This window comes from Sus scrofa, chromosome 6 (genome assembly GCF_054392235.1).
Source record: "Sus scrofa isolate SSC_HxYL_T2T_F1_AM1 chromosome 6, Sscrofa_HxYL_maternal_Yorkshire_Landrace_v2.0, whole genome shotgun sequence".
Lineage (NCBI taxonomy): Eukaryota > Metazoa > Chordata > Mammalia > Artiodactyla > Suidae > Sus > Sus scrofa.
The window spans coordinates 2,439,069-2,465,329 of record NC_139388.1 but is presented as its reverse complement, the minus strand read 5'-3'; the positions used below and the strand labels follow the sequence as shown (position 1 = coordinate 2,465,329).

At 52.8% G+C, this 26,261-nt stretch overlaps 1 protein-coding gene and 1 long non-coding RNA gene across 2 annotated transcripts in view; one reads left to right on the top strand and one right to left on the bottom strand.

Annotated features, from left to right (window-relative positions):
- KLHDC4 (kelch domain containing 4) overlaps positions 1–23,130 on the bottom strand; it is a gene marked incomplete at its 5' end in the record, with an annotated part of 45,291 nt that extends 22,161 nt beyond the window's left edge. Inside the window, 5 exon segments of the mRNA NM_001243840.1 lie at positions 4,934–5,070; positions 17,673–17,771; positions 18,306–18,384; positions 21,335–21,426; positions 22,951–23,130. Of these exon segments, the coding sequence (NP_001230769.1) occupies positions 4,934–5,070; positions 17,673–17,771; positions 18,306–18,384; positions 21,335–21,426; positions 22,951–23,049 (506 nt within the window).
- The window catches only part of LOC146402146 (uncharacterized), a 345,416-nt gene that overhangs the window by 308,724 nt on the left and 10,431 nt on the right, over positions 1–26,261 (top strand). The window lies entirely within an intron of this gene.

Genomic DNA, 26,261 nt, shown 5'->3' with positions numbered 1-26,261 from the left:
TGCAAGACGGCAGATGATATTCGGAGCCGCGTCCTAGGAGCCGTTTTGCAGGCGCCGAAGCCCCAGCAGGTGCAAGAAGTCCACTGGATGCTGCCCACCCGCAGGTGGACCCCAGACTGGCCGGAACCAGAAGGCTGATGACACCACCGCCCAGTGACCTCAGCACCCACCCATCGGGAAACGTCCACGAGCTGAGCACGCCCTGCTCCCTGGACACCCCCAGCCCCTCTCTGCTGGCAATTCAAGCCACTTTTTCCGTTTCCTCAACTCTGCGTTTCTGTTTGTCATCGGTGCGCAGAGGCAGCCGAAATTTCGCCAACAAAATCAGATCATCAGCATGGAAAACCACTCGTGGCGGAAATCAAAAGTCACAGCTAGAGGGAGTCCCCCTGCCCTCCCATGAGAAAAACCCTCCTGGCAGAGAGGGGACTAACCCGGCTGCCCTGATGGAGCTCGGCCCTGCTGGCCTTCACCACCTTCCCCCCAGTCTCCCCGCCCGTGAGACCACCCCCATGGCAGTGAAAAACCCTTTCTTGAGGAATAATCACCGAGTGCCGCCGGGCCGAATCCTGGAAACGACACTGGGTTCACGTGACCTGTTCCCGCACTTTTCCTGTGATTCAAGCCCCACACCACATGGATCCCAGTGGCCTCCCCCAGAAATGGAGAAATCTGCTTTTATTTTAGCTACATCTCCTTCCTTTTTCTTCCAGGTCAGTAAGGAAAATCACAGAGGAGAAACGGCCAGCAGCTGCTCTGTTCCAACAGTGGCCATGACGTAGCGTCTTAACAACCAAGGCCAGCCACGGCCCCAGCTCCAAGTCAGAAGCCCACGCGCTGTGACCCAGCCCCGGGATCAATAGACCGACTGCAGTAATTAGTCTGCCTGCGCTTCTCGGCGGCTACGCTGGGCCATGTCATTAAGCCTGCACGGCCCTGCCAACGACAGTGGGGTGAGGCTTTCATGCTGGAATAAGCAGTAAATTACAAAAGCAATACCCACACCACTTTAACTGCTAAGGATCTAAGGGGCGTTTCCCCCGCGCTGTCTGACCTCTGAAAGGCAGCAGTGCTTCCACACGACTGAACAGCGCTCCAAATGAGCACAAGCCCCGCAGCGAGGCCTCCGGCTGCGATCCGGGGCCCCTGGATCAAGGTCATGAGGGGGGAGGGGTGTAAAAAGCCCATTTCCTCAGCCCCATTCTCAACAGCTCTGGACCAGACTTGCTGTCTGGAGCGAGGGGGCAAGAACGCGTGACCCAGCTGCCCAGGTGCCACTCCAGGCGTGAGAGACACGAACCGCCGTGTGCTGCTGGCCCTGAGCCTGCTCCCCAGGCGGACGGCTCTCCCGGCCAGCCCGGCACCGACCCGCCAAAGCGCTTCAAGGAGCCCCTTCGGCCAGGCAGACACGGCCAGAAAGCCACTCGCCCCACAGGGCAGCCACGGCGGTACCATGTGCTCCACTGGGAAGCGGGGCTGGACCCCGAGAACAGGTAAGCGCCACCCCAACAAGAAGGGGGTCACTGCACACCCGCAGCAGGTGTGAACACGGTGCCCAGGGCCCAGGGAGAACCCCGACCTGGGACCTCGGTCAGGCTGGCCGGCTCAGGCTGGCCGCTTGCTACTGACTCCCCTACACAGAGTCTCTCTCCTCAACGTGAGAAAGCTGTGTGCCCAAAACCTGTCACTGTCCCCACTTCCCTGGTGGCATCATTCCTCAAAGAAAAAGCTTAGTATCTCACGTGTCAGGCAGCCAATCCCTCGTGGCTTCTGGTGCAATGACGTGCTCAGGCAACGTTCCCCGAGATGCGCCTGCTGCAGTGGTGGGCTGCAGCCACTGTCACAGCAAGAGAAGGGGCCAGGGAGGGCACGCTGCGGGGTGGGGTGGGGTGGGGTGGGGTGGGGCGCGGGCTGCGGTGGTGCAGAGGCCGAGGCACCGAGCATCTTGGGAGGGCTGGAGCCCAGCCAACGAAGACCGGGGAGTGGACGCAGTCATCACGCAGGGTCTCATGCGCACCCTGTTTCAGTTCCTGCACCCACTAGGGGCCTTCAACACAAGCTGGGAGCTTCCATCGTGGCTCAGCAGTAAAGTACCCGACTAGCATCCATGAGGACACGGGTTTGATCCCTGGCACTGCTCAGTGGATTAAAGATCCAGTGTTGCCATAAGCTGTGGTGTGGGTTGCAGACACAGCTCGGATCCTGTGTTGCTGTGGCTGTGGTGTAGGCCAGCAGCTGCAGCTCTGATTCAACCCCTAGCCTGGAACTAGCATGCGCCATGGGTGCGGCCCTAAAAAGACGAAAAAAAGAAGCAGGCCTCAAAAGGGAGGTGTCTCAGCACCACAAAGCAGCAGTAACGGAACTTCGCTGAGCAGCAGAAACACAGATATTTAGCTGGTCGTTTACAACCTCCTGGCAAAGAGAGTAAGAGGTGAAGCTGGGGACAGGCCTCGGCCCCAACTCCCAGCCCCCCAGGGACCCTGGGCCCGGGGGAAATGCACCGCCACGCCCTGGTCACTGCAGGGAAGAGCTCCACGCAGCTTGGCCCTCTGCTCTTCTCAGCCACCAAGAACCAGATGGCCTCCTGGAAGGCAGGCTCAAAAAATAAGACGAAGCCCTTCTCCCGCTGTACCGCTCTCTCTGCACCAGAGAGAGGTTAAGAAAGCCGCCTCGATCCTGTGCCAGCACTTTCACCAGGGGCCACAATGCACCCTGGAGAGAACTCGGCCACCTTAACCCCAATAAGCAAAGAGGCACTGAGACCTGTTTCTCAGGGACAACTTCTGACTGCGGACAGAGGCCTTGAAGGCCGTGCACAGGTAACCGAGCCCAGAGCACCGGGACACAGCACATCGTGCCCTGAGGCGGGGCTGGGAGGCACAGGCCACCTCCAGCTCAGCAAAGGACAGTCCCCAAGAGACCCAGGTGAAGCTCCCGGGGCTTCCCTGCTTCCTCGGGAAAACCCACAAAACCACCACAGTGCTGGAAAGGCCTGGAAGGAGCTTGTGTCACAAAACAGCCCAAAAGTGGCTGCTGGCAACCTGGGGCCCCGCCAGAGCAGCTCCTTCCCAGGGCCGTCCACGGTCCCTCACCCACACGCTATAGGCAAACATTCCCAAAGCTGATAAAATGCAGCAAAAAGGAGTTCCTGTTGTGGCTCAATGGTTAACGAATCTGATTAGCATCCATGAGGACACAGGTTCGATCCCTGGCCTCACTCAGTGGGTTAAGGATCTGGCATTGCCATGATCTGCGGTATCAGTAGAAGACTCAGCTCAGATCCTTCATTGCTGTGGCTGTGGTGTAGGCCAGCGGCTATAGCTCTGCATCAACCCCTCACCTAGGAACCTCAATATGCCGTGGGTGTGGCCCCACAGAGACACACACACACAAAAAAAAAACACAGAAAAAGTGCACGAGTTCCCGTCATGGCTCAGTGGTTAACGAATCCGACTAGGAACCCTGAGGTTGTGGGTTCAATCCCTGGTCTCGCTCAGTGGGTTAAGGATCTGGCATTGCCATGAGCTGTGGTGTGGGTCACAGACGCAGCTCGGATCTGGGGTTGCTGTGGCTGTGGTGTAGACCAGCAGCAATAGCTCCGATGAGACCCCTAGCCTGGGAACCTCTATATGCTGCGGGGGAGGCCCTAAAAAGCAAAAAAAAAAAAAAAAAAAAAGCAGTGAAGATACCAACTGATTCTCATGAAGTAAACAAATAAGAAACAGCTGGGTCTTGAAAAGCGTAACTGAAGCAAAGCCAGAATACGACAGAGCACACTCTCTTTCAGCTGAAGGAGAAGCTGACCAGGTTTCAACACACACACAACGAAATCGACGTTTACTGCGAAAGTAATTCCTTTACCGCCACGCCTCCCAAGGTACCAGAGCACATCAGAGAAGGGGTGCAGGCGGCACTGGGAGCGCCTGGGGCTCACTGTCGCCCTGCGCCCTCACCAGCATCTGTCCAGGGCCTGCCCAGGAGGCCCTGGGCAACTTCCCCTCGCCCGTGAGTGCCTGGCTGCTGTCAACCACTCCAGGCCTCACAGCCAGAGAGTCACACAACCAGGGACCTCCCCACAGAGCAACGCTCCCTGGGGGTCCCCGTCCTGGGACCCGACCACTGGTGGGCACCACTACTCACTCACTCCATCACACAACCGTCTCTCGCCATGGCGGGGACACTGGTGGCTGCTTTAATGGCAGGGAAGGTGCCCGGCCCCTGGGCCTGCCCACCCCGGGAGGAGAAAGCCGCTCACTCCACCTTCCACCCGCCAGGCTACTAGGTTTCTTCGTGTACGTAATTCACACACGGATACACTCTCGCGAGTCAGGCCCGCAGCTCCGACCGCCGAGACAGCGGCATGGACGTGCAGTGGCCAGTGCAACAACCACAGGGCCAGGTCACCCACAGAAGCAGCAATCAAGCACAGTGAGACCGCGAAGACTGGCACAGCACACTCTGTAAATCAACTGTGTTTGTCTAATTAAAAAAAAAGGCACAGTAACGGCAGAGCTGGTTTACAGAAAAGCAGCGTGGAGGCCCCCGCGGCCTTCCTCGCTCCAGCTGCACTGCTGCTGCGTCAGGCAGGCCAGGCGGACACGCCCTCTGGGGACACCATGCTCCACCGCCAGCAAGCCCCAGGCCAGAGCCACCTCTGAGGGACAATGAGGTGCGGGGGAAAGAAGTGCCCTCAAACCCGGTAAACGCAGAAGCTGACGGCAGAGGGGCGCGGGTCCCAGGGACCCTGGCACGCCTTCCTCGAAGCCAGGTGTCCAGCAGCAGGTGCCCGGCCGGGCTGCTCCAAGCAGGGTCTTCCCGGAGGGAGCTCTGGAATGATCCCGCAAGAGGCGACCCCGTCGCGTGAACTCCGGGTGCTGGCACGAGTCATGGGTCAGGAGCAAGCCTGGGGGGGGGCTTGTCACCGGGGCCTTACCTGACTTGTTCCCAGGTCTTGGTGGCCAAGTGAAGGACCCAGAGGTCCCTGTAGTGGTAGAACTGCTCTCCATCAGGAGAGGCAAACTCCCCGCCGAAGATCCAGAGCTGTCCGCCGCCCTGGGGCACCGCCACAGCCTGTAAGAGGACAGGGACAGGTCAGGGCACGGCGCGCAGCCGCGTGGGGACCAGCAGCTGCGCCGACCACGTCTGGGTCAGCAGCGCCCACTCGGCCACTGTCTTCTCCTGCCTCTGAGTGGGAAATTCCAGACAATTTCTCATACAGCAAAGCAAACCCTCGGCCAAAAATCTAATCACCGGGCATGCATTCCTGGGCTCAAAAATTAACACCCACTTCTCTCTCAGCCCCAAGTCCACTGACACCTGTTAAAATGTACAGTGAGGAGCTCCCGTTGTGGCACAGTGGAAACGAATCTGACTAGGAACCATGAGGTTGTGGGTTCGAGCCCTGGCGTTGCCGTGGCTGTAGCGTAGACCGGTGGCAGCAGCTCCGATTAAATCCCTCCCCTGGGAACCTCCCTACGCTGTGGGTTCGGCCCTAAAAAGACCAAAAAAAAAAAAAAAAAAAAAGGTACAGTTACACTCAAAGTAAACACTAGTTACAAGGCAAACTAACAGGGTTTTCTTCTCACTACACAGAACACGTACTTGTCGATCCCTCCCTATTGGACACTAAACACCTAAAAACGCGTATGATATGCAACGTCCATTTAACTTTTTTTTTTTTTGGTCTTTTTTGCCATTTCTTGGGCCACACCTGCGGCATATGGAGGTTCCCAGTCTAGAGGTCGAATCGGAGCTGTAGCCACCGGCCTAAGCCACAGCCACACGGAATTCGAGCCGCGTCTGTGACCTACACCACAGCTCACGGCACCGCCAGATCCTTAACCCACTGAGCGGGGCCAGGGATCGAACCCGTAGCCTCATGGTTCCTAGTCGGATTCATTAACCACTAAGCTATAAGGGGAACTCCTTTTTAACATTTTTTTACTTTAAAAATTTAAGCCTAACAATAAAGGCCAACGAAAGCAGTGAAAACAAAGCTCTCTGGGCCACACGCTGCAGAAGCTCTCGCCACCATGAACTAGTTGGCACAGGAGCAAAGACCAGCAGGTAAGCCACGCTGATCAAGCACCTGGCGATATGGAACCTTCCTGACCCAGAGCATATTCCGAAGCCTCAGGGGTTCAGCAGACCGTCCAAACACCCGCAGAACAAACGGTCCAGGGGACATCTCATGAACTAACACGCCAGTTGAGAGTGGGGTGGGGCAGGGACTGCGGACGGAGCTCCAGGGCTCGCACCCCACAAGCAGAACCAGAACTACACCCCACATTCCCAAGGTCCCTAACTCCACGAAAATGAGGCGAGAAGCCTCGACACTCCAGAATGCACGCTGCTGTCCGAGATACGAGTGCACACACACGACTGCCCCGTTCCCTGCGGGACCACGCAGCCTCGTTCTCCATCACCTGCTGCGCGCTCCATCCGCGTGAGGCGAGGCCCAAGTCCCAGCCTCGACGCTGGGGTCACCTGCCACGTCTCCCCCAGAGAGCCTTCCTGGGAAGGAAACATCATGTGCGAGAACGGATTTCAGACCGTGAAGAGCGAATGCCATCTCACATAAAAAACCTTCATGGAGGCAGATACCAGCAATACAGATTTGGAGACTTTAAAGGCAATGTGCAGGCTATCCAGTCCGGCAGGGGCTTTTCAGCTTGGGGTTGGACTGTCTGTCGAAGCAGCAAATGTCTCCTGCCCAACGAGCACCTGAGCGGAGCCTAAAAGGCACACAGGTACCACGGAGCCCCTTCCCAGAACACTCGGGAGCCAGGCCCCAACCTCGTGCTCCAAGGCCGCCCTGTCCAGTCCTTCGTGCAGCCTGTCCCCTGTGGTTCTGCTGAAGGCCCAGGACTCACAGGCCACAAGGGAACCATACAGAACGTCCTGGGCTGACAGCCACAAAGCCCACACTGGCCAGTGGCCGACAGAGCCCACTCATTTGATGACACCCCAGCACCTGGAGACAGTCCCAACTGGACTGGTTTTATGGGTAGCTGACCTGTGAACCGCATGTCAGAGGGGACAGACAGCAGAGAAATGAGGGCTTCCAGGGAGTCTGTGTTATGCCTCAGCAGTAACAAACCCGACTAATATCCATAAGGGTGTGCATTCGATCCCTGGCCTGGCTCAGTGGATTAAGGATCCGGCGTTGCCATGAGCTGTGGTGCAGGTCAAAGACACGGCTCAGGTCCTGAGTTGCTGTGGCTGTGGCGTAGGCCGGCAGGTACTGCCCACTCAGTGAATAACAGGAGGGAGCAGGTGCGGGCCGGCCTGCCCTGGGCGTGCCACCCAGGGGCCCAGGCAGCAAAGCAGGTGACCGGGCACGTCCTCCACACCAAGTGGGGGTGAGCCGAGGGACCTCCTGGCCAGGGGCTCGGAAGCCAGGCCCATGGCAGCAGGTGAACTGGTCAGGGGCTGCCGGGCCCCAGGCGCTCCCAGGCCTCCCGCCCTCGCGAACCTCCACACGCAGGTGCCCCCCGGGCGTCAGGGGCTGGTTCCCAGGGGGCCTGCCCCTGGGCACCCTCCGAGCACCCTGGAGGTGCACCGAGGGTCCTTCACTGCATTAATGCTGCAGCACCGCGGCTCCATCGGCTCCTGCCCCAAGCGGGGGTCCTGGAGGCACTGAGGGACAGGCACCCCACCCCCACTCAGTTCTGTGCATCCCCTCTCCCACCAAGAGACCAGCCCGCTTCCTACCACTCTCAGGCCCAGCAACTATAAAGAAACATTTCAGGAGTTCCCGTCGTGGCGCAGTGGTTAACGAATCCGACTAGGAACTATGAGGTTGCGGGTTTGACCCCTGCCCTTGCTCAGTGGGTTAACGATCCAGCGTTGCCATGAGCTGTGGTGTAGGTTGCAGATGCGGCTCGGATCCTGCGTTGCTGTGGCTCTGGCGTAGGCCGGTGGCTACAGCTCCGATTCAACCCCTGGCCTGGGAACCTCCATATGCCGCGGGAGCGGCACAAGAAATAGGAACAACAACAACAAAAAAAAAGACAAAAAAAAAAAAAAAAAAGAAACATTTCAAGCCTTTGAACCAGACGTGAGAATGAGCTCAGGCCCAAACGAACACAATTTTTGGATGCAATGAAGTTAGGCTGTACTTGTAAGCTACGCAATACAACAGAGTTCTCTCTTTCTTTCTTTTTCCTTTTGAGGGCTGCACTCACGGCGTACGGAGGTTCCCGGGTAGAATCAGAGCTACAGCTGCCGGCCTACACCGCAGCCACAGCCATGCCAGATCCAAGCTGCATCTGCGACCTCTGTCTGCCGCAGCCTGTGGTAAGGCCAGATCCTTAACCCACCGACTGAAGCTAGGAATGGAACCCACATCTTCATGGATACTAGTCGGGATCTCAACCCTCGGAGCCCACAACAGGAAGACCCAACAGAGTTCTGAAATATCACACTGCAGAAGGCAATTCAATGCCCTGGGTAACACGACAAGTAACGCATCAACTGGGGAGCACAGCAGAGAAAAATGCGGAAACACACACACATACACGCACACACGTGTATACATACACATGTGTGAAGCTAAGTATCTATAATCCAGCTGATACGAAACACAGAAGCACAGAGATTTGGAGCATGTGTAGAGAAAAGATGCGCAAATCATACATTAGCAGCTCTGGAGGAACAGCCAAAGGACCTTTATCCTTTTATTTTCACAGTGAATATTTATCACATCAGTTTGTAAAGCCGCTCTTAAAAATCAAGTCAAACTCCAGGCAAGCCAAAGAACCGTGACCAAGCCTGTCTTCCACGTGGCCCCACAGTCAGACTCTGGGGCACCACAGAGGCGGCTCAGGGGTCCGTACGTTGAGGGCTCTGCGCACACCTCCTCCCCAAGGGCCACCAGCACCATGCAAAGGCCAGGGGCTACTCCAGAGCAGCTCCCACCTGAAGAGAGCAGCATGCGGCCTCCAGGTCCCACCAGGCTGAGCCCTCCCACTGGACACAAGGAGGAAGCCAGACAGAAACTAGGACAGCCAGACCCCAGGTCATGCAGGACTGTGAGCGAGGTCAGCCCTCTGACCCTGCAGGCGGGCTCTGCAGCTGCAGAGCCGAGGAGGCAGAAGCCAGAGCTCAGGGATGCTGGGGCAGCTGAAGGCACAGGGCAGAGCACCCTGGAAGTCCGGGTGGGGTCCCCCGGAGCCTGTCAACACAAGTTGCATGCGTGCAGGATAGCCCCCGGAGGCGGGCACAGGGTGGGCACCACAGCTGTCAGGCAGAAAGCCTGAAAACCACCTGAGCTCACACAGCACTGGAGACGGACAAGCTCCGACCAGAGTGGAAGGAGTCCGTGAACACCCGGGGCATCCCCCGGGGCCCCAGAGAGGCCACGCGGAGGGCAAAACCACCCTAGAGCACGGCTCCAGGCGGTCCCGAGGGCCTGCACCGGACTCAGCCACCGCCCAGAACAAAGCTCACGGTGCACTGATAGAAGACAACGAATCAGGCGGCACCTCAGCAGCACTCTGCCGAATGAGTCCGAATGAGTCCCGCTCGGGGCGGGAGGTGTCTGCACAGCCCTAACACCACGCACTTGGCTGATGTGACACAGACGGAAGACACCGTCCGCCTGTGGACCAGGCATCAGAATGACGGCAACCTGACACAGGAAGGCTGCGAAGGTTCCAGTGGGAACGCTGTCAATAAGAAGACATGGGAGGGTCTGAAGAAACAAAGCTGCTCCGGGGTCCAGGGCTGCACCTCAGCTATGGGGCTGCCTCGGTTTCCCCAAGGTCTGCGTTTGCATCACAGAGTCCAGCATCTAACCACACGGTCCTTGTGGAGACATGGGACCCATGATGAGAAATGTCAGTCAATAAAATAAGACCCAGAAAGAACAGATGAGGGGAGTTCCCACCATGGAACAGCAGAAACAAATCCGACTAGTATCCATGAGGATGTGGGTTCAATCCCTGGCCTTGCTCAGGGGGTTAAGGATCTGGCATTGCCGTGAGCTGTGGTGTCGGTTGCAGATGCGGCTCTGGATCCCATGTTGCTCTGGCTGTGATGTAGTCGAGCAGCTGTAGCTCTGATTTGAACCCTAGCCTGGGAACTTCCATATGCCTTGGGTGTGGCCCTCAAAAGCAAAAAAACAAAGACAGCAAGAAAAAGAAATAACAGACAAGAGAATCAGAAGACAGAGATTTGGAAAGCCATCAATCTGTCCAAAGATTTAAAAGAAAACAAGATCAGAGTAAACAGACATGGAAACAAATCCAGAACCGAACCACCTCTAGAGCTGAAAACACCCTATGTTTCAGCTCCTGCTGTGGTGCAAAGGCACTGACAGTGTTTCTGCAGCAGCAGGGACAAGGGTTCGATACCTGACCTAGTGCAGCAGCTTAAGGATCCAGTGTTGCAGCAGCTGTGACGTAGGTCCCAACTCCAGCTCAAATTTGACCCGTGGCCCAGGAACTCCACATGCCCCAGGGCAGCCAAAAAAGGGGGGGAGGGGCGGTGGAGAGAAAGGAGACTCGTCGTCCTGTTGAATAATAGTAAACAGCCTAACACACATGTACTGGACTCTCAGAAAAACTGCAAAAGTGTATCAAAATCAAATTGCTGAAACTCCAAAGAGAAAATCTTGAAGTCTTGGGGGGAATGACGCAATGAATACAGGAGAATTAAGGTAAGAACAACCACTGACGGGAGTTGCTGGCGCCTAGTGGTTAGGACGTGCCCCTCTCACCTTGACGGCCTGGGTTCAATTCCTGATCTGGGAACTGAGATCCCACGTCAGGCTGCTGTGTGCCACGGGCACAACAAACAAACAACGACCAACACTGAGCTGCTGCGGGAACAATGTCACTCAGAAGACAGGGTATCTTGGAATTCCCGTCGTGGCGCAGCGGAAATGAATCTGACCGGGAACAATGAGGTTGTGGGCTGGATCCCTGGCCTCACTCAGTGGGTTAAGGATACAGTGTGGCCGTGAGCTGTGGTGTAGGTCGCAGACTGGCTCGGATTTGGGGTTACTGTGGCTGTGGTGTAGGCTGACAGCAACAGTTCCAACTCGACCCCTAGTCTGGGAACCTCCATATGCCAAGGGTACAGCCCTGAAAAGACAAAAGACAAAAGAGGAAAAAAAAAAAAAAAAAAAAAGAAGAAGAAAACAGAGTATCTTGGGAGTGTTAAAACAGGTGTCCACCTAGAATTCTACATCTAGCATGAATATCCTGTAAAACAAAGACGTCTTACCTTCGGAAAAAACTGCTACCAACACGCCTGCACTTGGTGAAGCGGTAAGTGAAGTTTCAGGTCGAAGGAAAGCATCACCACACGACAACAGACCCACGTAAGGGAACGAAAAATGAGCTATTTTTCTCTCACGTAAAAATGTATATAAAGAATAACTGTCTAAAGCAAAAACACTCACATGGTAGAGTGGGGCTTCTAATCCGTACAGAAAGAAGATATATGACACAAAGCAGGGAAGGACACGTGGATGTTTATTTATAAGGCTCTAAGCATCGATGAGAAGCAGCATCAGATCATTTGAAGACAGTCTGTCCTAAGTTAAAAACACACACTTCAAACCCTAGAGCAACCACTTAAAAAAGGATTGCTAATGAATCAACAGAGATTTTTAAAACACTATCCACCCCAAAGAAGGCAGGAAAAAGAGAAAAGGAAATATAGAATAGATGGACAAACAGCAAGATCAAAACCATTACGGACAGAAGTTCTCGTCGTGGCGCAGTGGAAATGAATCCAACTGGGAACCATGAGGTTGCGGGTTCGAGCCCTGGCCTTGCTCAGTGAGTTAAGGACGCGGCCTTGCTGTGAGCTGTGGTAGGTCACAGACACGGCTCTGGATCCTGGGTTGCTGTGGCTGTGGTGTAGGCTGGCGGCTACAGCTCCGATTCGACCCCTAGCCTGGGAACCTCCATGTGCCGTGGATGTGGCCCTAAAAAGCAAAAACGAACAAAAACCAACAAGTATTACTGACAGCCATATCAATAATCACATTAAATGTAATGGATAAATGCACCAATTAAAACACAAACACTGTCAGAATGAATAAAAAAACAAGACCAAACTATGGTGCTGTTTATAGGAAATGTACTTTATTTGGGGAGGTGAAGGAGAAAAAAAATAGCTTTATTGCTTTGCCAGGCAAGGGTGCCCACAGCAGGCTAATGCCCTCGAGACTCAAGAAATGCACTTTAACTCTAAGGACATTAGCTGTGGGTTTGTCATCAATGGCTTTTATTACGCTGAGGTAGGTTCCCTCTGTGCCCACTTTCTGGAGGTTTTCTTATCAGAAACGGGTGCTGGATTTTGTCAAAAGCTTTTTCTGCATCTATTGAGAGGATCGTGTGGTTTGATTCCTCGCTCTGGTAATGGGGTGGATCCCACTGAGCGCGCTGCAGATACTGACGGACCCTTGCACCCAGGATAAATTCCACTTGATCATGGCATACAATCCTTTTCATGTATCGTTGGATTCGGTTTGGCAGTGTTCTCTTGAGGATTTTTGCATCTGTGTTCATCAGTGACAGTGGCCTATAATTTTCTTTTTATATGGTATTTTGTCTGGTTTTGGTATCAGGGTGATGGTGGCCTCATAGAATGAGTTTAGAGTAAAAGGATAAAAAGCTACCTCATTTAAACGTTAATCCTGAGAAATCCTGGGTGGCTGTACTGACTGAACATCAAGTGAACCTCAGGAGACTCTCGGAAAAAGGCAGTAAGGACACGAGAGCCGTGAACTTTATCAACCAACCTGAACCAGTAACACCATTCCTAACAACTAGAGGCTGCACACTCCTCCCAAACATACAGAGCACAGGCCCGCATAGATGATGACATGTTCAGCCACAGTACAAATCTCAAAAATTTAAAGGACTGAAGTTCTATGAAGTGCTCTTTGCAACAAAAAGCTGTTTGGGAAATCGCCAAACACTGGTACTTTAAACAGCATGCTTCTAAATACTGTAACCTATGAGTCAAAAAAGACATCTGTAAGCAAATTAGATTATTTTAATCTGAATGATAATAGAACACATCAAAATTTATGGGATGCAGCAAAAGCAGTGCACAGAGGAAAATGCAGAGCTTTCAATGCTTCTATCAGAAAAGAAGTATTAAAATGAGTGCTCTCTGTTTCCAACTTAAGAAGCTAGAAAAGGCAAATTAAAGCCAAAGTGAAAAGAAGGAAACAGAAATAACCTTTTTAAATGTGTAAAGAATAGAGCAGAAAAAAATCAATGAAGCCAATGACAAGAAAATATGAGAACCTACAAATAACAAATGCTGGAGAGGGTGTGGAAAAAGGGAACCCTCCTACACTACTGGTGAGAATGTACATTGGTACAAGCACTATGGAAAACAGTATGGCGGTACCTCATGAACCTAAACATAGAACTACCATATGATTCAGCAACCACACTCCTGGGCACATATCTGCACAAAACTTTCATTCAAAAAGACACATGCACCTGCATGTTCCCTGCAGCACTCTTCACAACAGCCCGGACATGGCAACAACCTAAATATCTATCAACAGATGAATGGGTTAAGAAGATATGGTACACATACACCGGAGAATACTACTCAGCCATCAAAATGAACAAAACAATGCCATCTGCAATAACATGGATGGAACGAGAGACTCTCATACTAAATGAAGTAAGTCAGAAGGATAAAGACAAATACCACATGGTATCACTTCTATCTGGAACCTAACACACAGCACAAAGGAACCTTCCCACAGAAAAAAAAAAAAAACAAACCATGGACATGGAGAACAGACTTGGGGTTGCCAAGGGGGAGGGAGTGGGCTGGACAGGGAGTCTGGGGTCAGTAGATGCAAACTATTGCATTTGGAACAGATAAGCAATGAGGTCCTGCTGTATACATACAGCACCGAGAACTACATCCAATCGCTTGTGGTGGAACATGATGGAGGAGAATGTGAGACAAAGAATGTGTACATACGTGTGACTGGGTCACTTTGCCGGACAGCAGACGCTGACAAAACATTGTAAATCAACTCTGGTAAAAAATAAAACCTGTACAGAACCTGTACTGAAAAAGCTAAATACAACCTCTGCTTGGGATCTAGTGCTGAGATTTTTAACTCACCTGGATCTTCTTTCAAAAGTAACTTCCAAGCTGATACATGAGAGGTGCTAGGCAAATTATTCCCCTAACAATTTTAAACCAGAACCATGTTCTCAAGATTAAAACGTAGAAGGCACCTCCATCATGCAATAAAACTCCAGTCACCTGAAGCAATTAGGAAATTCCAATTAAGAAATTCTTAGCAATTAAGAAATTAAGCAAATGGCTAGTCACGTGTGCTGGTCACACAGCGGTGTTAGACTAACACCCACGTCAACCCAAAACAATACCTCAGGAGTTCCCCTTATGGCTAAGCAGGTTAAGTACCCGACTAGTATCTGTAAGGATGCAGGTTCGATCCCTGGCCTCATTCAGTGGGTTGAGGATTCAGCACTGCCACAAGCTGTGGTGCAGGTCACAGATGCAACTCTGATCCTGCGTTGCTGTGGCTGTGGTGTAGGCTGGCAGCTGCAGCTCCAATTAGAACCCTAGCCTGGGAACTTTCGTAAGGTGCAGGTGTGGCCCTAAAAAGAAAGAAAACAAAAACAATACTCCATCGAGAAACCCTTAAAGTGTACCCCTTATAGACACATCCTGATAACTAAAGCAGGCACAAGTTGCTGTGCCAAGGACTGAACCTGAACCACAGCAGTAACGATGCCAGACCCTTAACCTACTGAGCCACAAGGGAACTCCTCCTTTAAGTTCTTAAGGAAGTACGTAATAAAGAAAACCTCTCTTTACTCGCCATCCCTAGAAATGAAGAAAAAGTTCCGAGCAAATTTGTCTTTTTCTTCCCTTTTGCCAACAAAACAAAACAAACAACAAAACACACGTGTTGCCCACCTGGTTAGTACTTTGTTTCCTTTATTTTTTGTGTGCTTATTTTTTTTGCTTTCTTAGGGCCGTACCTGCGGCATATGGAAGTTCCCAGGCTAGGGGTTGAATGGGAGCTGCAGGTGCCGGCCTACACCACAGCCATGGCAATGCCAGATCCAAGCTGCATCTGCAAACTACACCACAGCTCACAGCAATGCTGGATTCTTAACCCACTGAGCAAGGCCAGGGTTCGAACCTGCATCCTTATGGATACAGTCAGGTTCATTACCGCTGAGCCACAATGGGAACGCCTGTTTCCTAAAGTTACTGATGATGCTTAAAAACATCTTCACTAGTATTATTTTGTTTTTTTTTTTTTTTTGGTCTGTTTAGGGCACATATGGAAGTTCCCAGGGCAAGGGGTTGAATCGGAGCTGTAGCTGCCAGTCTACACCACAGCACAGCAATGGTGGTTCTGAACAACATCTGCGACCTACACCGCAGCTTACGGAAACACCGGATTCTTAACCCACGGAGCAGGGCCAGGGATCAAGCCCGCACCCGCATCCTCGTGGACACGAGCTGGGTTCATCGCCGCTGAGCCACAGCAGGAACTGCTTTACTCGTATTTCCTTTGTCAAAAGGGACAGCAAGGTCACACCTGCAAAAACGTTTCATTCACCTTCAACAAGCTGTGTTTTAAAATTACACTTAAGGAGTTCCCATCGTGGCGCAGTGGTTAACAAATCCAACTAGGAACCATGAGGTTGCGGGTTCGACCCCTGCCCTTGCTCAGTGGGTTAAGGATCTGGCGTTGCCGTGAGCTGTGGTGTAGGTTGCAGACACGGCTTGGATCCCGCGTTGCTGTGGCTCTGGCGTAGGCCAGTGGCTACAGCTCTGATTCGACCCCTAGCCTGGGAACCTCCATATGCCGCGGGAGTGGCCCAAGAAATAACAAAAAGACAAAATAAATAAATAAATAAATAAATAAATAAATAAATAATAAATTAATAAAATTACACTTAATTCAAATCATCTGCCCTGTTTGAATATTCTTAACAATTTATGGTTAAAAACAAATACTTGGCTAAGAAAATAATGAATGAAACGGCTACTTTGGAAGTTCACAATAGGATCTTAAAGGTTTTGATCTCATCCCAGCTAAGCATCATTTCCAAGTGGTTTCTATTTCTTAAATGTTAAGCAAATGGAATGCAATGCAGTCTGGTAAGAAGGGAATCTGGTTCAGACCACTCATCAGTGCCAAATTTCTCCAAGCATTTATCTTATCAAGGTTACTATTAGTTAAAACTGATTTTACAGGAGTTCCCGCTGTGGTACAGTGGGTTAAGAACCTGACTGCATTGGCTCAGGTCACTGTGGCGCAGGTTTGATCTCTGGGACCAAGAACTTCCACATGCCACGGGCGCTGCCATCAAAACACAAAACAGGGTTTCCACTGTAGCTCAGTGGAAATGAACCCAACCAGTATCCATAAGGATGTGGGTTCGATCCCTAGCCCCACTCAGTGGGTTAAGGATCCTGCATTGCCATGAGCTATGGTATAGGTCACAGACGCAGCTCGGAGCCCACAGTGCTGTGGCTGTGGGGTAGGCGGGCAGCTGCAGCTCCGATGAAACTCCTAGCCTGGGAACTTCCATATGCTGTAGGTACGGCCCTTAAAAAGCAAACAAAACAAAACAAAACACCGAAGTTTACCGAGATCTAGTTTTTTTTTCTTTTTTTTTCTTTTTAGGGTGGCAAGTGCAGCATATGAAGTTCCCAGGCTAGGGGTTGACATGGAGCTACAGCTGCCAGCCTACACCACAGCCCCAGCCCCCCCAGATCCAAGCCTCGTCTTCGGCCTACACTGCACGCCAAATCCTTCAACCCACCAAGCAAGGCCGGGGATCGAGGCTGCATCCTCACAGAACCTAGTCATGTTCGCTACCAGTGAGCCACGACAGGAACGGCTAAGATCTAGCCTTTAAACCGGAAAGCAGCGCGTGCCTCTTTTGAGAGGATGAGCCAGTGCAAGTGCCTGCCAGACCTGACTGCACGTCTCCGCAGCCCAAGCAGGCAGGTCCCCTCACAGACCCACTTTCAATCAGGCGGCCACTTCTGGGCACAGACCCAGGAGAAGCACACCCTGTGGAGGGTGTTGCAATCTCGATGAGGCTGGCGAGGTATCACTCCTTCACGTTATCTTTGGAGCCCCTACACCGGTCCAAGTCGTGGGTTATAAAAATGAACAAGACCAGTGCCTGTCCTCACGGGGCTTACGAATGTGAAACCAAGACCCTCCCCTGGTAAATCGGCTGATAGACGGGCTGGCAGGGGAGGGCTGAACCAGCTGCAGCGCCGACCTGGCTACATCCTCAGCAGCCCTGGGCGCGACTCATTTCCTTCCAATAGTTATTCCTCGGAAGCGCTTACACCACACTCCTTCTGTTGTCATTCTCGTCCCGGTCAGGGGCCTGAGCCCGTGGGAGCCCCTCTCGCTCCGGGGCAGGAGCGTTCAGCACAGATCCACGGGGCCCTCACAGCACCCGCGGCCAGAGGTGCTCCTCCCAGTCTCACAGGAGCCGGCTGAGGGCAGGGCAGCTCGTAACACGTCCAAGGCGGAGGGAGAGTGAGGGCTGGGTGCAGGGCCCAGCCTCTGCACAGCAGGCTGCCCATCACGTGCCAGCTCTGAGAGCCTGTCGAGAATCCTCCGCACCACAAGAGGGGAGGCTGACGGTGGCACCGACACATACCTGGTGGGCACAGCGCCTCGGAGGTGGGTTGGGGATGTCAACCTTGGTCCAGGCGTCCTTCCTGATGCTGTAGGTGTAGAGTTCGTTGTACAGCAACGTCTGCAGGAAGGAGGAGGACCGTCAGTGGCATGAACGATGCCACCACACGGCGACAGCAAGCGGAAGTGCCATCTCCACCACCAGCTCTCCCCGGGGACGTGCTTCCTAAGGCCAGGCCCCTGAACCCTCTGGGACGATGACACCAGACAGCAACCATCTCGGCACCGCGCCCGGGAAGTGCTTCGCAGAGAGCTCTCGGACACAGGGCTTTCTGTGCGGCTCAGGGTTAACACCGGCTGGACGATTCATCAGCACCTTCCCTTCTCCCAACTCCTTTGAATCCCATCACGTGGGGGAACCGCAGCATGCCGGCCCACCTCACACAGGTGCTGAGGGGGGTGACCCTAAAGGTCCCGAAACGATCCTGGGGGCCTATCAGGGACCATGGCCCAGGCCCGCCCTGACATGCGGAGGCAGGCCACACAAGGGGGCAATTAAAGGACCAATGAATACTTGATACCAGTGGTTTCAACTAATTTTCCTCTAACTGAGACCCATGAAAACTTGGAGAAAAGAATAAAATATATACTTTACTTTTTGGCCATTGAAATATTCACCTCCGAAAAGGATTAACTCATCTTTCTCAGGATGCGCGGAGAGTGAGGCATTTAACCTGCAAGAGACAAACGCAGATCAACACAAAACCCAACCATCAGATGCCGCGACTGAGAGCCGTCTCCTTAGCAGCAAGGGCTTCACCACCAGGGACGACGCTGATGTACCGACTGTGCAAGAAGGGCCTGGGCCCGAGACACTCCCCGTTACAGCAGCCTCACGGTCAGGCACACCTGGGAGGGTCCAGCCTGACTTCTCGCACAGCATCCAGCTAAAAATCATCAGGCAGTGACGTGGCTCGGTGGCCCTACTTATGTGCCAAATTCTCTAGAACTGTCCTATTTCAAAGGTCTGTCCTTTTTTTTTTTTTTTTTTGCTTTTTAGGGTCACACCCACGGCATGTGGAGGTTCCCAGGGTAGGTGCCAAATCAGAGCTACAGCTGCCAGCCTGCACCACAGCACCGCAGGATCAGAGCCGCATCTTCGACCGACACCACAGCTCCCAGCATTAACCCACTGAGCAAGGCCAGGGATTGAACCCACAACCGCACGGTTCCCAGTCGGACTGGTTTCCGCTGCGCCACAACCAGGCCTGTCCTCTTAAACCACCATGTGACCCGTCCTAAAAGGCCCAGTGTTTTCGCACCTCAGTGTACACCCCAGTCCCTTTCACCTGGAAAATGCAAACGCTTCTCTCCTTACTTCACGCGCGAGGACAAGGGAGTGGCCTTAAGGGCTGCAGGGGCATTCTGACCATTTCGGCAGAAGTAACAAGGGGCAGGGTGACCGGGAGGGGACAGACCCTTCTTCCAGGATCCCCTCCAACAGCATTTTCCAAGGCACCGTCCGCCACACTGACTCCGAAGGACGCTTCTCAAAGGGAGGTGGGTTTCAACACTGAAGTGTGAGCGGACAGAAAATGGCTTTTCTGCTGGGGATGTACTGCACACACCCCTTCTACAGGAGGAGAGATTCTGCAGCAGAGAAGCCCGTGTGGAAACAGCACGCCCTGGGCTGCAATACCACCGAGCACCTCCTCTCCGTGTCCCCGTTAAACGGCCTGTGAGCCCAGACGGGGGGACACGCACCCGTACAGAACCCACTCCCTTCCCCGGCTCTGTCCCTGCACTCCGACCCAGAGGAAGGAGGTGAAGCCACTGAGGTCACCACCAAAAGGCCTGCACCCTGTCACCACGCAGCGCCAACCCCGCTCCCTTGTCAGGAGGCCTTCCTGGCCGACCCAGGGAACTGCCGTGTTTCGAATTACAGTGACGTTACACCTGGCTTTCTGGGCAACATACTTCAGAAAAATGTCATTAAAAAAAAAAAAAAATCACCCCTCACTCCAAGTGAATTCCCTCTGGGGTGTTGTACATAAAAGGCTTTAAAGATCTCATCTTCTTCTTCAACAGCTCCAATGACAAGTTCCTGCTGTGGCTCGTGGGTTAAGAACCCTACTAGTATCCATGAAGACTTGGGTTCAATCCCCAGCCTCACTCAGAGGATTAAGGATCCGGCCTTGCTGCGAGGCAGAGCGTAGATCACAGAATCGGCTCAGATCCGGTGTGGCTGTGGCGGAGGCCGGCAGCTGCAGCTGATAATTCAACCCCTAGCCTGGGAACTTCGACATACCACAGATGCAGCCCTAAAAAGCAAAAAACAAAACAAAAACAAAAAACTGGGCTCAAATGAAAACGTCCACCCCCCACGCCTGACTGTTATGCTCGGCTTGGATGATAACCTGACAAACAGGCAAAAAAACCCCCAACTGCTCACGCAACGTACTCGTCGCAGAGCAGGGAAAGCTGTGTCCCCTCCGGAGCTGGTCACCCTGCTCCCCACCTCCACGCGGTGACGACTACATCCCACGTGCGAGGCTGGCAGGGTTCAATGCTGGAGCCGGGCCTCCACTCAAGCCTCAGGGAAAATGAAGCAAACGAGTCTCAGACCAGACAGGAGGCTCATGTCATGAGGGCACCCCCCCTCCCCTTCTAAGAAAGACACGCCTTCCCTTTATGGGTCATGCGGCCTCCCCAGGCGCCTAACTTGGTGCCCTTCCTGTCTCGCCTCAATTCTGCTGGGAGCAGATGTAAGAACTACAGAGCCCTGGATCGAATGACACGAGAACTGGAATTCAGAAGCCGAGGGGACAAGAGGAAAAAGAAGCCAATGAAAACCACAGCCTGCGTGGGAATTCCTGTTGTGGCGCAGTGGGTTTAGAATCCGACTAGCTGTGTGGTTGTGGTGTAGGCCGGCACCTACAGCTCCAATTCAAGCCCTAGCCCGGGAATTTCTTTATGCCCCAGGTGCGGCCCTTAAAAAAAAAAAAAAGGAAACCACAGCCTGCTCATTCCTGTTCCTTTCACGAGTGTCTGACATCCTAGAAAAGACTCAGGAGTTCCTCACATAAACTACAAATTCATTTAAAACAGCTTAGAGACGATACACATTTCACAGTCACACTTTTCATGTCAGAATTTAAAAGCATTTTGATTGAATGTAGCAAAAAGCCATCATGATTTTTAAGTTTCCCACCTGTGACAGGCACCTTAAAAACCTAAGCACTGGAGTTCCCTGGTGGCTCAGTGGGTTAAGTACCCGGCACCTTGGGTCCCTGCTATGGCACAGGTTCAATCCCTGGCCCAGGAATTCCCACACAGAGTGGATGCAGCCACAAACAAACCAACCCTAAGCACCAAGGGAAAGCTCACTGGGAGGCCACAGAGGTCACCAGGTGGAGGCTCTCGACCCCCGTCTCCCTGACGATGGGCGGCTGTGCCGGGAGGCCTGCTTCCATGTTTCTGGAGACAAGAAAGCTGAGGAACCTCCTTCCCATGTTCTTCAGAAGCGGAAGTGAAAAATACGTTTCGTGGCAGCTGATCTGCGGGGCTTAACGATGAAAACGCCCCACGGGCCCGTTTACTTTGAAAACACAGCATCTATTTGAAGCAGTGTTCCAACATCAGCCAGAAAACTGCCAGACGCTGCCCGAGTCCGCGTCTGCCTACCTGGGAGACGGCGGGGAGCAGGGCGTCTCCACGACCTGAGTCCTCCTGGCATCCAGCGTCTGGAAGTGCGCTATGAGAGCTTCCAGGTCTTCCTGCGGGCAGACAGGCAGTCACACGTGAGACGTTTTCTTAAACCGTAGCACGCGGCCAAGGGCCTGGGTCAGCTTTCCCAGCCCCTGAATTAAACCTTGTTCCCCCTGAAATGCATGCAAATACTCAAAGCTTCCAGAACGCGGCACGTGTGTATCTCCTTCCAAGCGCTCTCTCCTCCCTCCGCCAGGGCCTTCCTCTCAGACAAGCCCACTCAACTCTGCACAAACATCTCCATCCACCCCCTGCAACCCAGGCCTGGGCTGCCCCACCAGCCTGCCTCGCTGTCTGCAGAGCAGAGTTTGGTATTTCCCTGTTCTTTTGTTTGTTTTGTTTCCACCTTCCTCCCACCTCAAGAACAAAATGTAAGCTCCAAGGGAGCCAGACTTGTCTGCCTGCTTAGAACACACCTGCACGGCTGAGGCTCAGCAAGGATCAGCTGCAGCTTATCTGTGTGAGGAGGTCTCCAATTTCACAAGCGCAGAAACAGAATTAGAAGTTAAAGCCAATGACGATTTCTGCGCAGGGCAGGATGAGGGCCCCCCACCCCCAGGGATGCACGATCTGTCTGTGAAGGGCAGATGAGACTGAGGTGGGAAGAAGGTGAGGGACAGAGCAGGTCCGGAGAGCCGGCCGCTTTATCAGCCCCAGTGCTGAGAACACTAACGCCCACCAGGCGAGGGCAGCCAGGAAGCATCTGAGAGGAAGCCTCAAGGTGGTGTGGCTGGAGGGGCTGAACGCAGGGAGAGCGCTGGAGAGCACGTGGAGCCCACGTGATGCAGGTCTCCAGGGCAGGGGGAAGACATGGGGCTTCAAGAGGACACTGAAAGGGGGGGAGGGGGGGTCTGGGTGAAAGTCAATGAGGTATCTGAGACATGAGCTCTGTGCTGGACAGAACTCCAAGCTGTCCCCCAAGACCACCCCGCTTGGCCCCCCAGATGAGAAACAATGGGAGACAATGGGAGGTAACGCCCAACCCCATTACTGAACAGGTGAGGGAAGCGAGACATGAGCGACTTAGGAAGACATGAGTATGGGAATGTGGCCAAGAACTCTGGAATAAGGGACGTCTGGTCCAATTACAACTCCAAGCCACTGCACAGCTGTGTCACCTGTTAGCAAAACTCCCTAACGGGCTTGGTTGTGAGAGCACCCTCCTGACACACAGCAAACACCCATTAACCACTGTGAGTCGCCCCAGGTTAGGGAGCCCGAGAGTAAGGATCAATAGGGAGCGGAAAGCTCGCCTCTAAGGTCACCGCTGATCCTGCTCAGGAGGAGGGAGAGACAGGAGGAAGGGGGTTGCCAGCAACTGTTAGGGAACGTCCCGCAGTTCCACCTGCTGCCTCCACAGACGCTCCCAGCTCAGGGCTGCCGTGAGGATCTTCCACCCACTTTTAAAGACTTGGACTGACGCTTACAGAGGCGCGCCCGTTCGGCCCGGCAACGCCTGCGACCGCGGACGAAGGAGGCCAACCGAGGAGCCGGGCGGCCCGCGCGGGGGCCTGTCCGCCGGCCCCACTCACCTCCTCCTTCCGCGAGCGCTTGGACACCTTCTTCTCCATCTTGGCGGCCGTCTTCTCCGCCCCGCGGCCCTTCTTCTCCTTCTTCCCCTTCTTGCCCATCTCGCCGGGTGCGAACAAGCGCCAGGGCCGCGCCGGGACGGTAGCTGAGGAGCGGGCGGCCGGAGGCGCGCCGGAAATACGCTCTGGGGGCGGCGCGTGGAACGCCGTCACTTCCGGTCAGGCGCGCATGCGCCTCCAGGTGCGTGGGCGGGCCTGGTACCCTGGAGGGATGCTTCCGTGATTTTTGGAAATGGCTTCGGGCTGTGGGTGGCGTCCGCCTAGAAGCCGCGGGGCCGCCACCCCGTCCCCTCCGCCCGCACCCCCAGCCCTCTCCCGTCTCCCGGGACCCGGCCACGTCTGCAGGCCGGCTTCAGTGTTCACTGTATTTATGCGCGTTGTTAACCCTTGCAAAGTGACCTAGTTGGCTGACTCAGTGAATGAGCCGCGTTTTGTCCACGGCGGACCCTCACGCAAATCTGGTGATTGCTGTGGCTGCCATCTCGGAAGAAGCTCATAGGTTCTGGGATTCACAGACCCTAAGCGAAGGCACTCGCTTCTCCACGTAAAAACAAAACAGAACAAAAACACCAGGTAACTGTTAAGGGGTGAGGATGCTGTGCTCAGCAAGAAAAACAGCGCTGCCACTCCGCCTTCTAGGTGACTGTCTTCAAGTGTCCTGTGTTAGGGGACTTGTTTCTCCATCATCGACGCGGCAGGGCTAATGACACCCCCCTCCAAGGGCTGTTTTCCAAGGCTGAGAGCCCAAAACCGCCTGCCAGGATTCAACTCAAAACACCGTGGTAAATGGGAAAAGCCATATGTAGGACATGGAATGCTGTAGTTCAGACAGAGCAGAGTGAAAAACGCCTCTCCTTGCTGAGCTGTCATCTTTGGGCTTGTAATTAAGGAAAAAGAAGAAATTAAGAACAAGCACGAACATTGTGACAGGGAAAGCATAAATGAGGAAATTATCTCCTTTCCTACTATGTAGGTGAACCACCGCAAGGCTCAACCTTAAATCACTTTATGCCTTTTACCAAGGGGGAGGGGGGTGGTGGGAGTTTGGGATTAGCAGATGCAAACTATTGTATGTAGAACGGATAAACAGCAAGGTCCTCCTGTTTGGCACAAGGAACTACATGCAAAAGCCTGTAATAAACCATAATGGAAAAAAGTAAAGATATATCTGAATCACTTCTCCATACAGCAGAAATTAACACAACATTGTAAATCAACTATAATTTTTAAAGGCGCTCCCGTTGTGGCTCGGTGGGTTAAGAACCCAACTAGTATCCATTAAGGTGTAGGTTCGATCCCTGGCCTCGCTCAGTGGGTTAAGGATCCAGTGTTGCCACACGCTGCAGCATAGGTCCCAGGTGGTGCTCAGATTTGACGTTGCTGTGGCTGTGGTGTAGGATGGCAGCTGCAGCTCTGATTCGACCCCTAGCCTGGGAATTTCATATGCTGCAGGTGTGGCCATAAAAAGAAAAAAAGTAGTAAATCAAAAAGAAAAAGAAAAAGAAAATCGCCTTCATCCAATCAATTTGCTAAGCACTGAGCAGCCAGACAGGAATGCTTCTTCAGCCAACTCCAAGCCTTGTCCATAAATCCAGTCTTTAAGGAAAAATAAAATAAAAATTGAAGAACTGTTGGTGGAAGGAAGATACAAAAGGATTCAGGATGCGGCCAACCTCTGCACTGATTGTAGGAGAATGAGAAAACATTTGTGAAGATGGAAGAAAGACCCAGCTAGAAGCAGATTAGAGAGGACAAGCAGAATTTCATGGGAACCTGGCTCCTGAGCCTGCAGACATAAGCACCTTCAGCAATGAGCTACGAATGGCCACAGCCTCCCTCTTGGCCCTTGGAAAGCGTTCCTTTCCCTCCAGTGCAATACGACGCTAAGAACGTGCTTGACCCTTTTATATTTTTGTGAGAATTTTGGGTAACCTGGAGGCGACACACTTGAAACAAAATGGCCCTTCAGTCTCTGCACATCTGTCTGCAGTGCATTACAGTCTTGGCCTCTTACAAGCTGCGAGAGAGGGAGTTGTTCCCCACAGGAGATTTGGAAGGATCTGGTAGATACAGGATTTAATACTTTTATTATCTGAAAGAATTTTGAAGCCAAATTGGAAGGCTCTTGGATTTATATGTGTCACGGTGATTTACGTGAGGTCGAAACCCTCATTACCGAGAAAGGAGAACAGAACATTTAAAATGAGATCAGACTCCTAAAATAGGAAAAAGATTAAGTACAAGGTCCAATTTTAGTGAAATTCACACTGTTGAAACTTTAATGGACAATCCTAAATCTATCATCAATTTTGTGTCTTTTGTGTGTTCACGCGCCCTCTGCTGCCTGCAAGCTGAAAACCAGAAGAGAAAAAATCATGCATGTAATCTAATTACCCCCACTGCAAATAATCCATGTAATTGGGATTATCTCCCAAGTGTGGTACAGGAGCAAAGGTACTTTGTGCATTCCCACCCGGAAAGTGAAAATATTATACCTGCCCACCTACTACAGAGAATTCTTGAGAGAATAAGGTGTAATAATAACGCTTGGATTATGACGGAGCCTGATAACGTGCGAAAATAGAATGTGTACATATATGTGTAAGTGGGTCACCATGCTGTGCAGTAGAAAGAAAATTGTATTGGAGAAATAACTATTTTTAAAAATAATAATAAAAGCATGGAGATGAGAAAAATAATTTAGCAGGGAAAAAAAAAACGCTTGGAAAGGTAAAAAGCAAAATAGAAAAAAAATTTTTTTTTGTCTTTTTGCTATTTCTCGGGCCGCTCCCGCGGCATATGGAGGTTCCCAGGCTAGGGGTCTAATCGGAGCTGTAGCCACCAGCCTATGCCAGAGCCACAGCAACGCAGGATCCGAGCTGCGTCTGTGACCTACACCTCAGCTCACGGCAACGCCAGATCGTCAACCCACTGAGCAAGGGCAGGGAGCGATCCCGCAACTTCATGGTTCCTAGTTGGATTCGTTAACCACTGCGCCACGACGGGAACTCCCAAAATAGAAATTTTAAGAGATTCTTGGAGTTCCCATCGTGGCGCATCGGAAACGAATCTGACTAGAAACCATGAGGTTGCAGGTTCAATCCCTGGCCTCAAATCGGTGGGTTAAGGATCTGGCATTGCTGTGAGCTGTGGTGCAGTTCGCAGATGTGGCTCATATCTGGCGTGGCTGTGGCTGTGGCGTAGGCTGGGAGCTGTAGCTTCGATCAGACCCCTAGCCTGGGAACCTCCGTGTG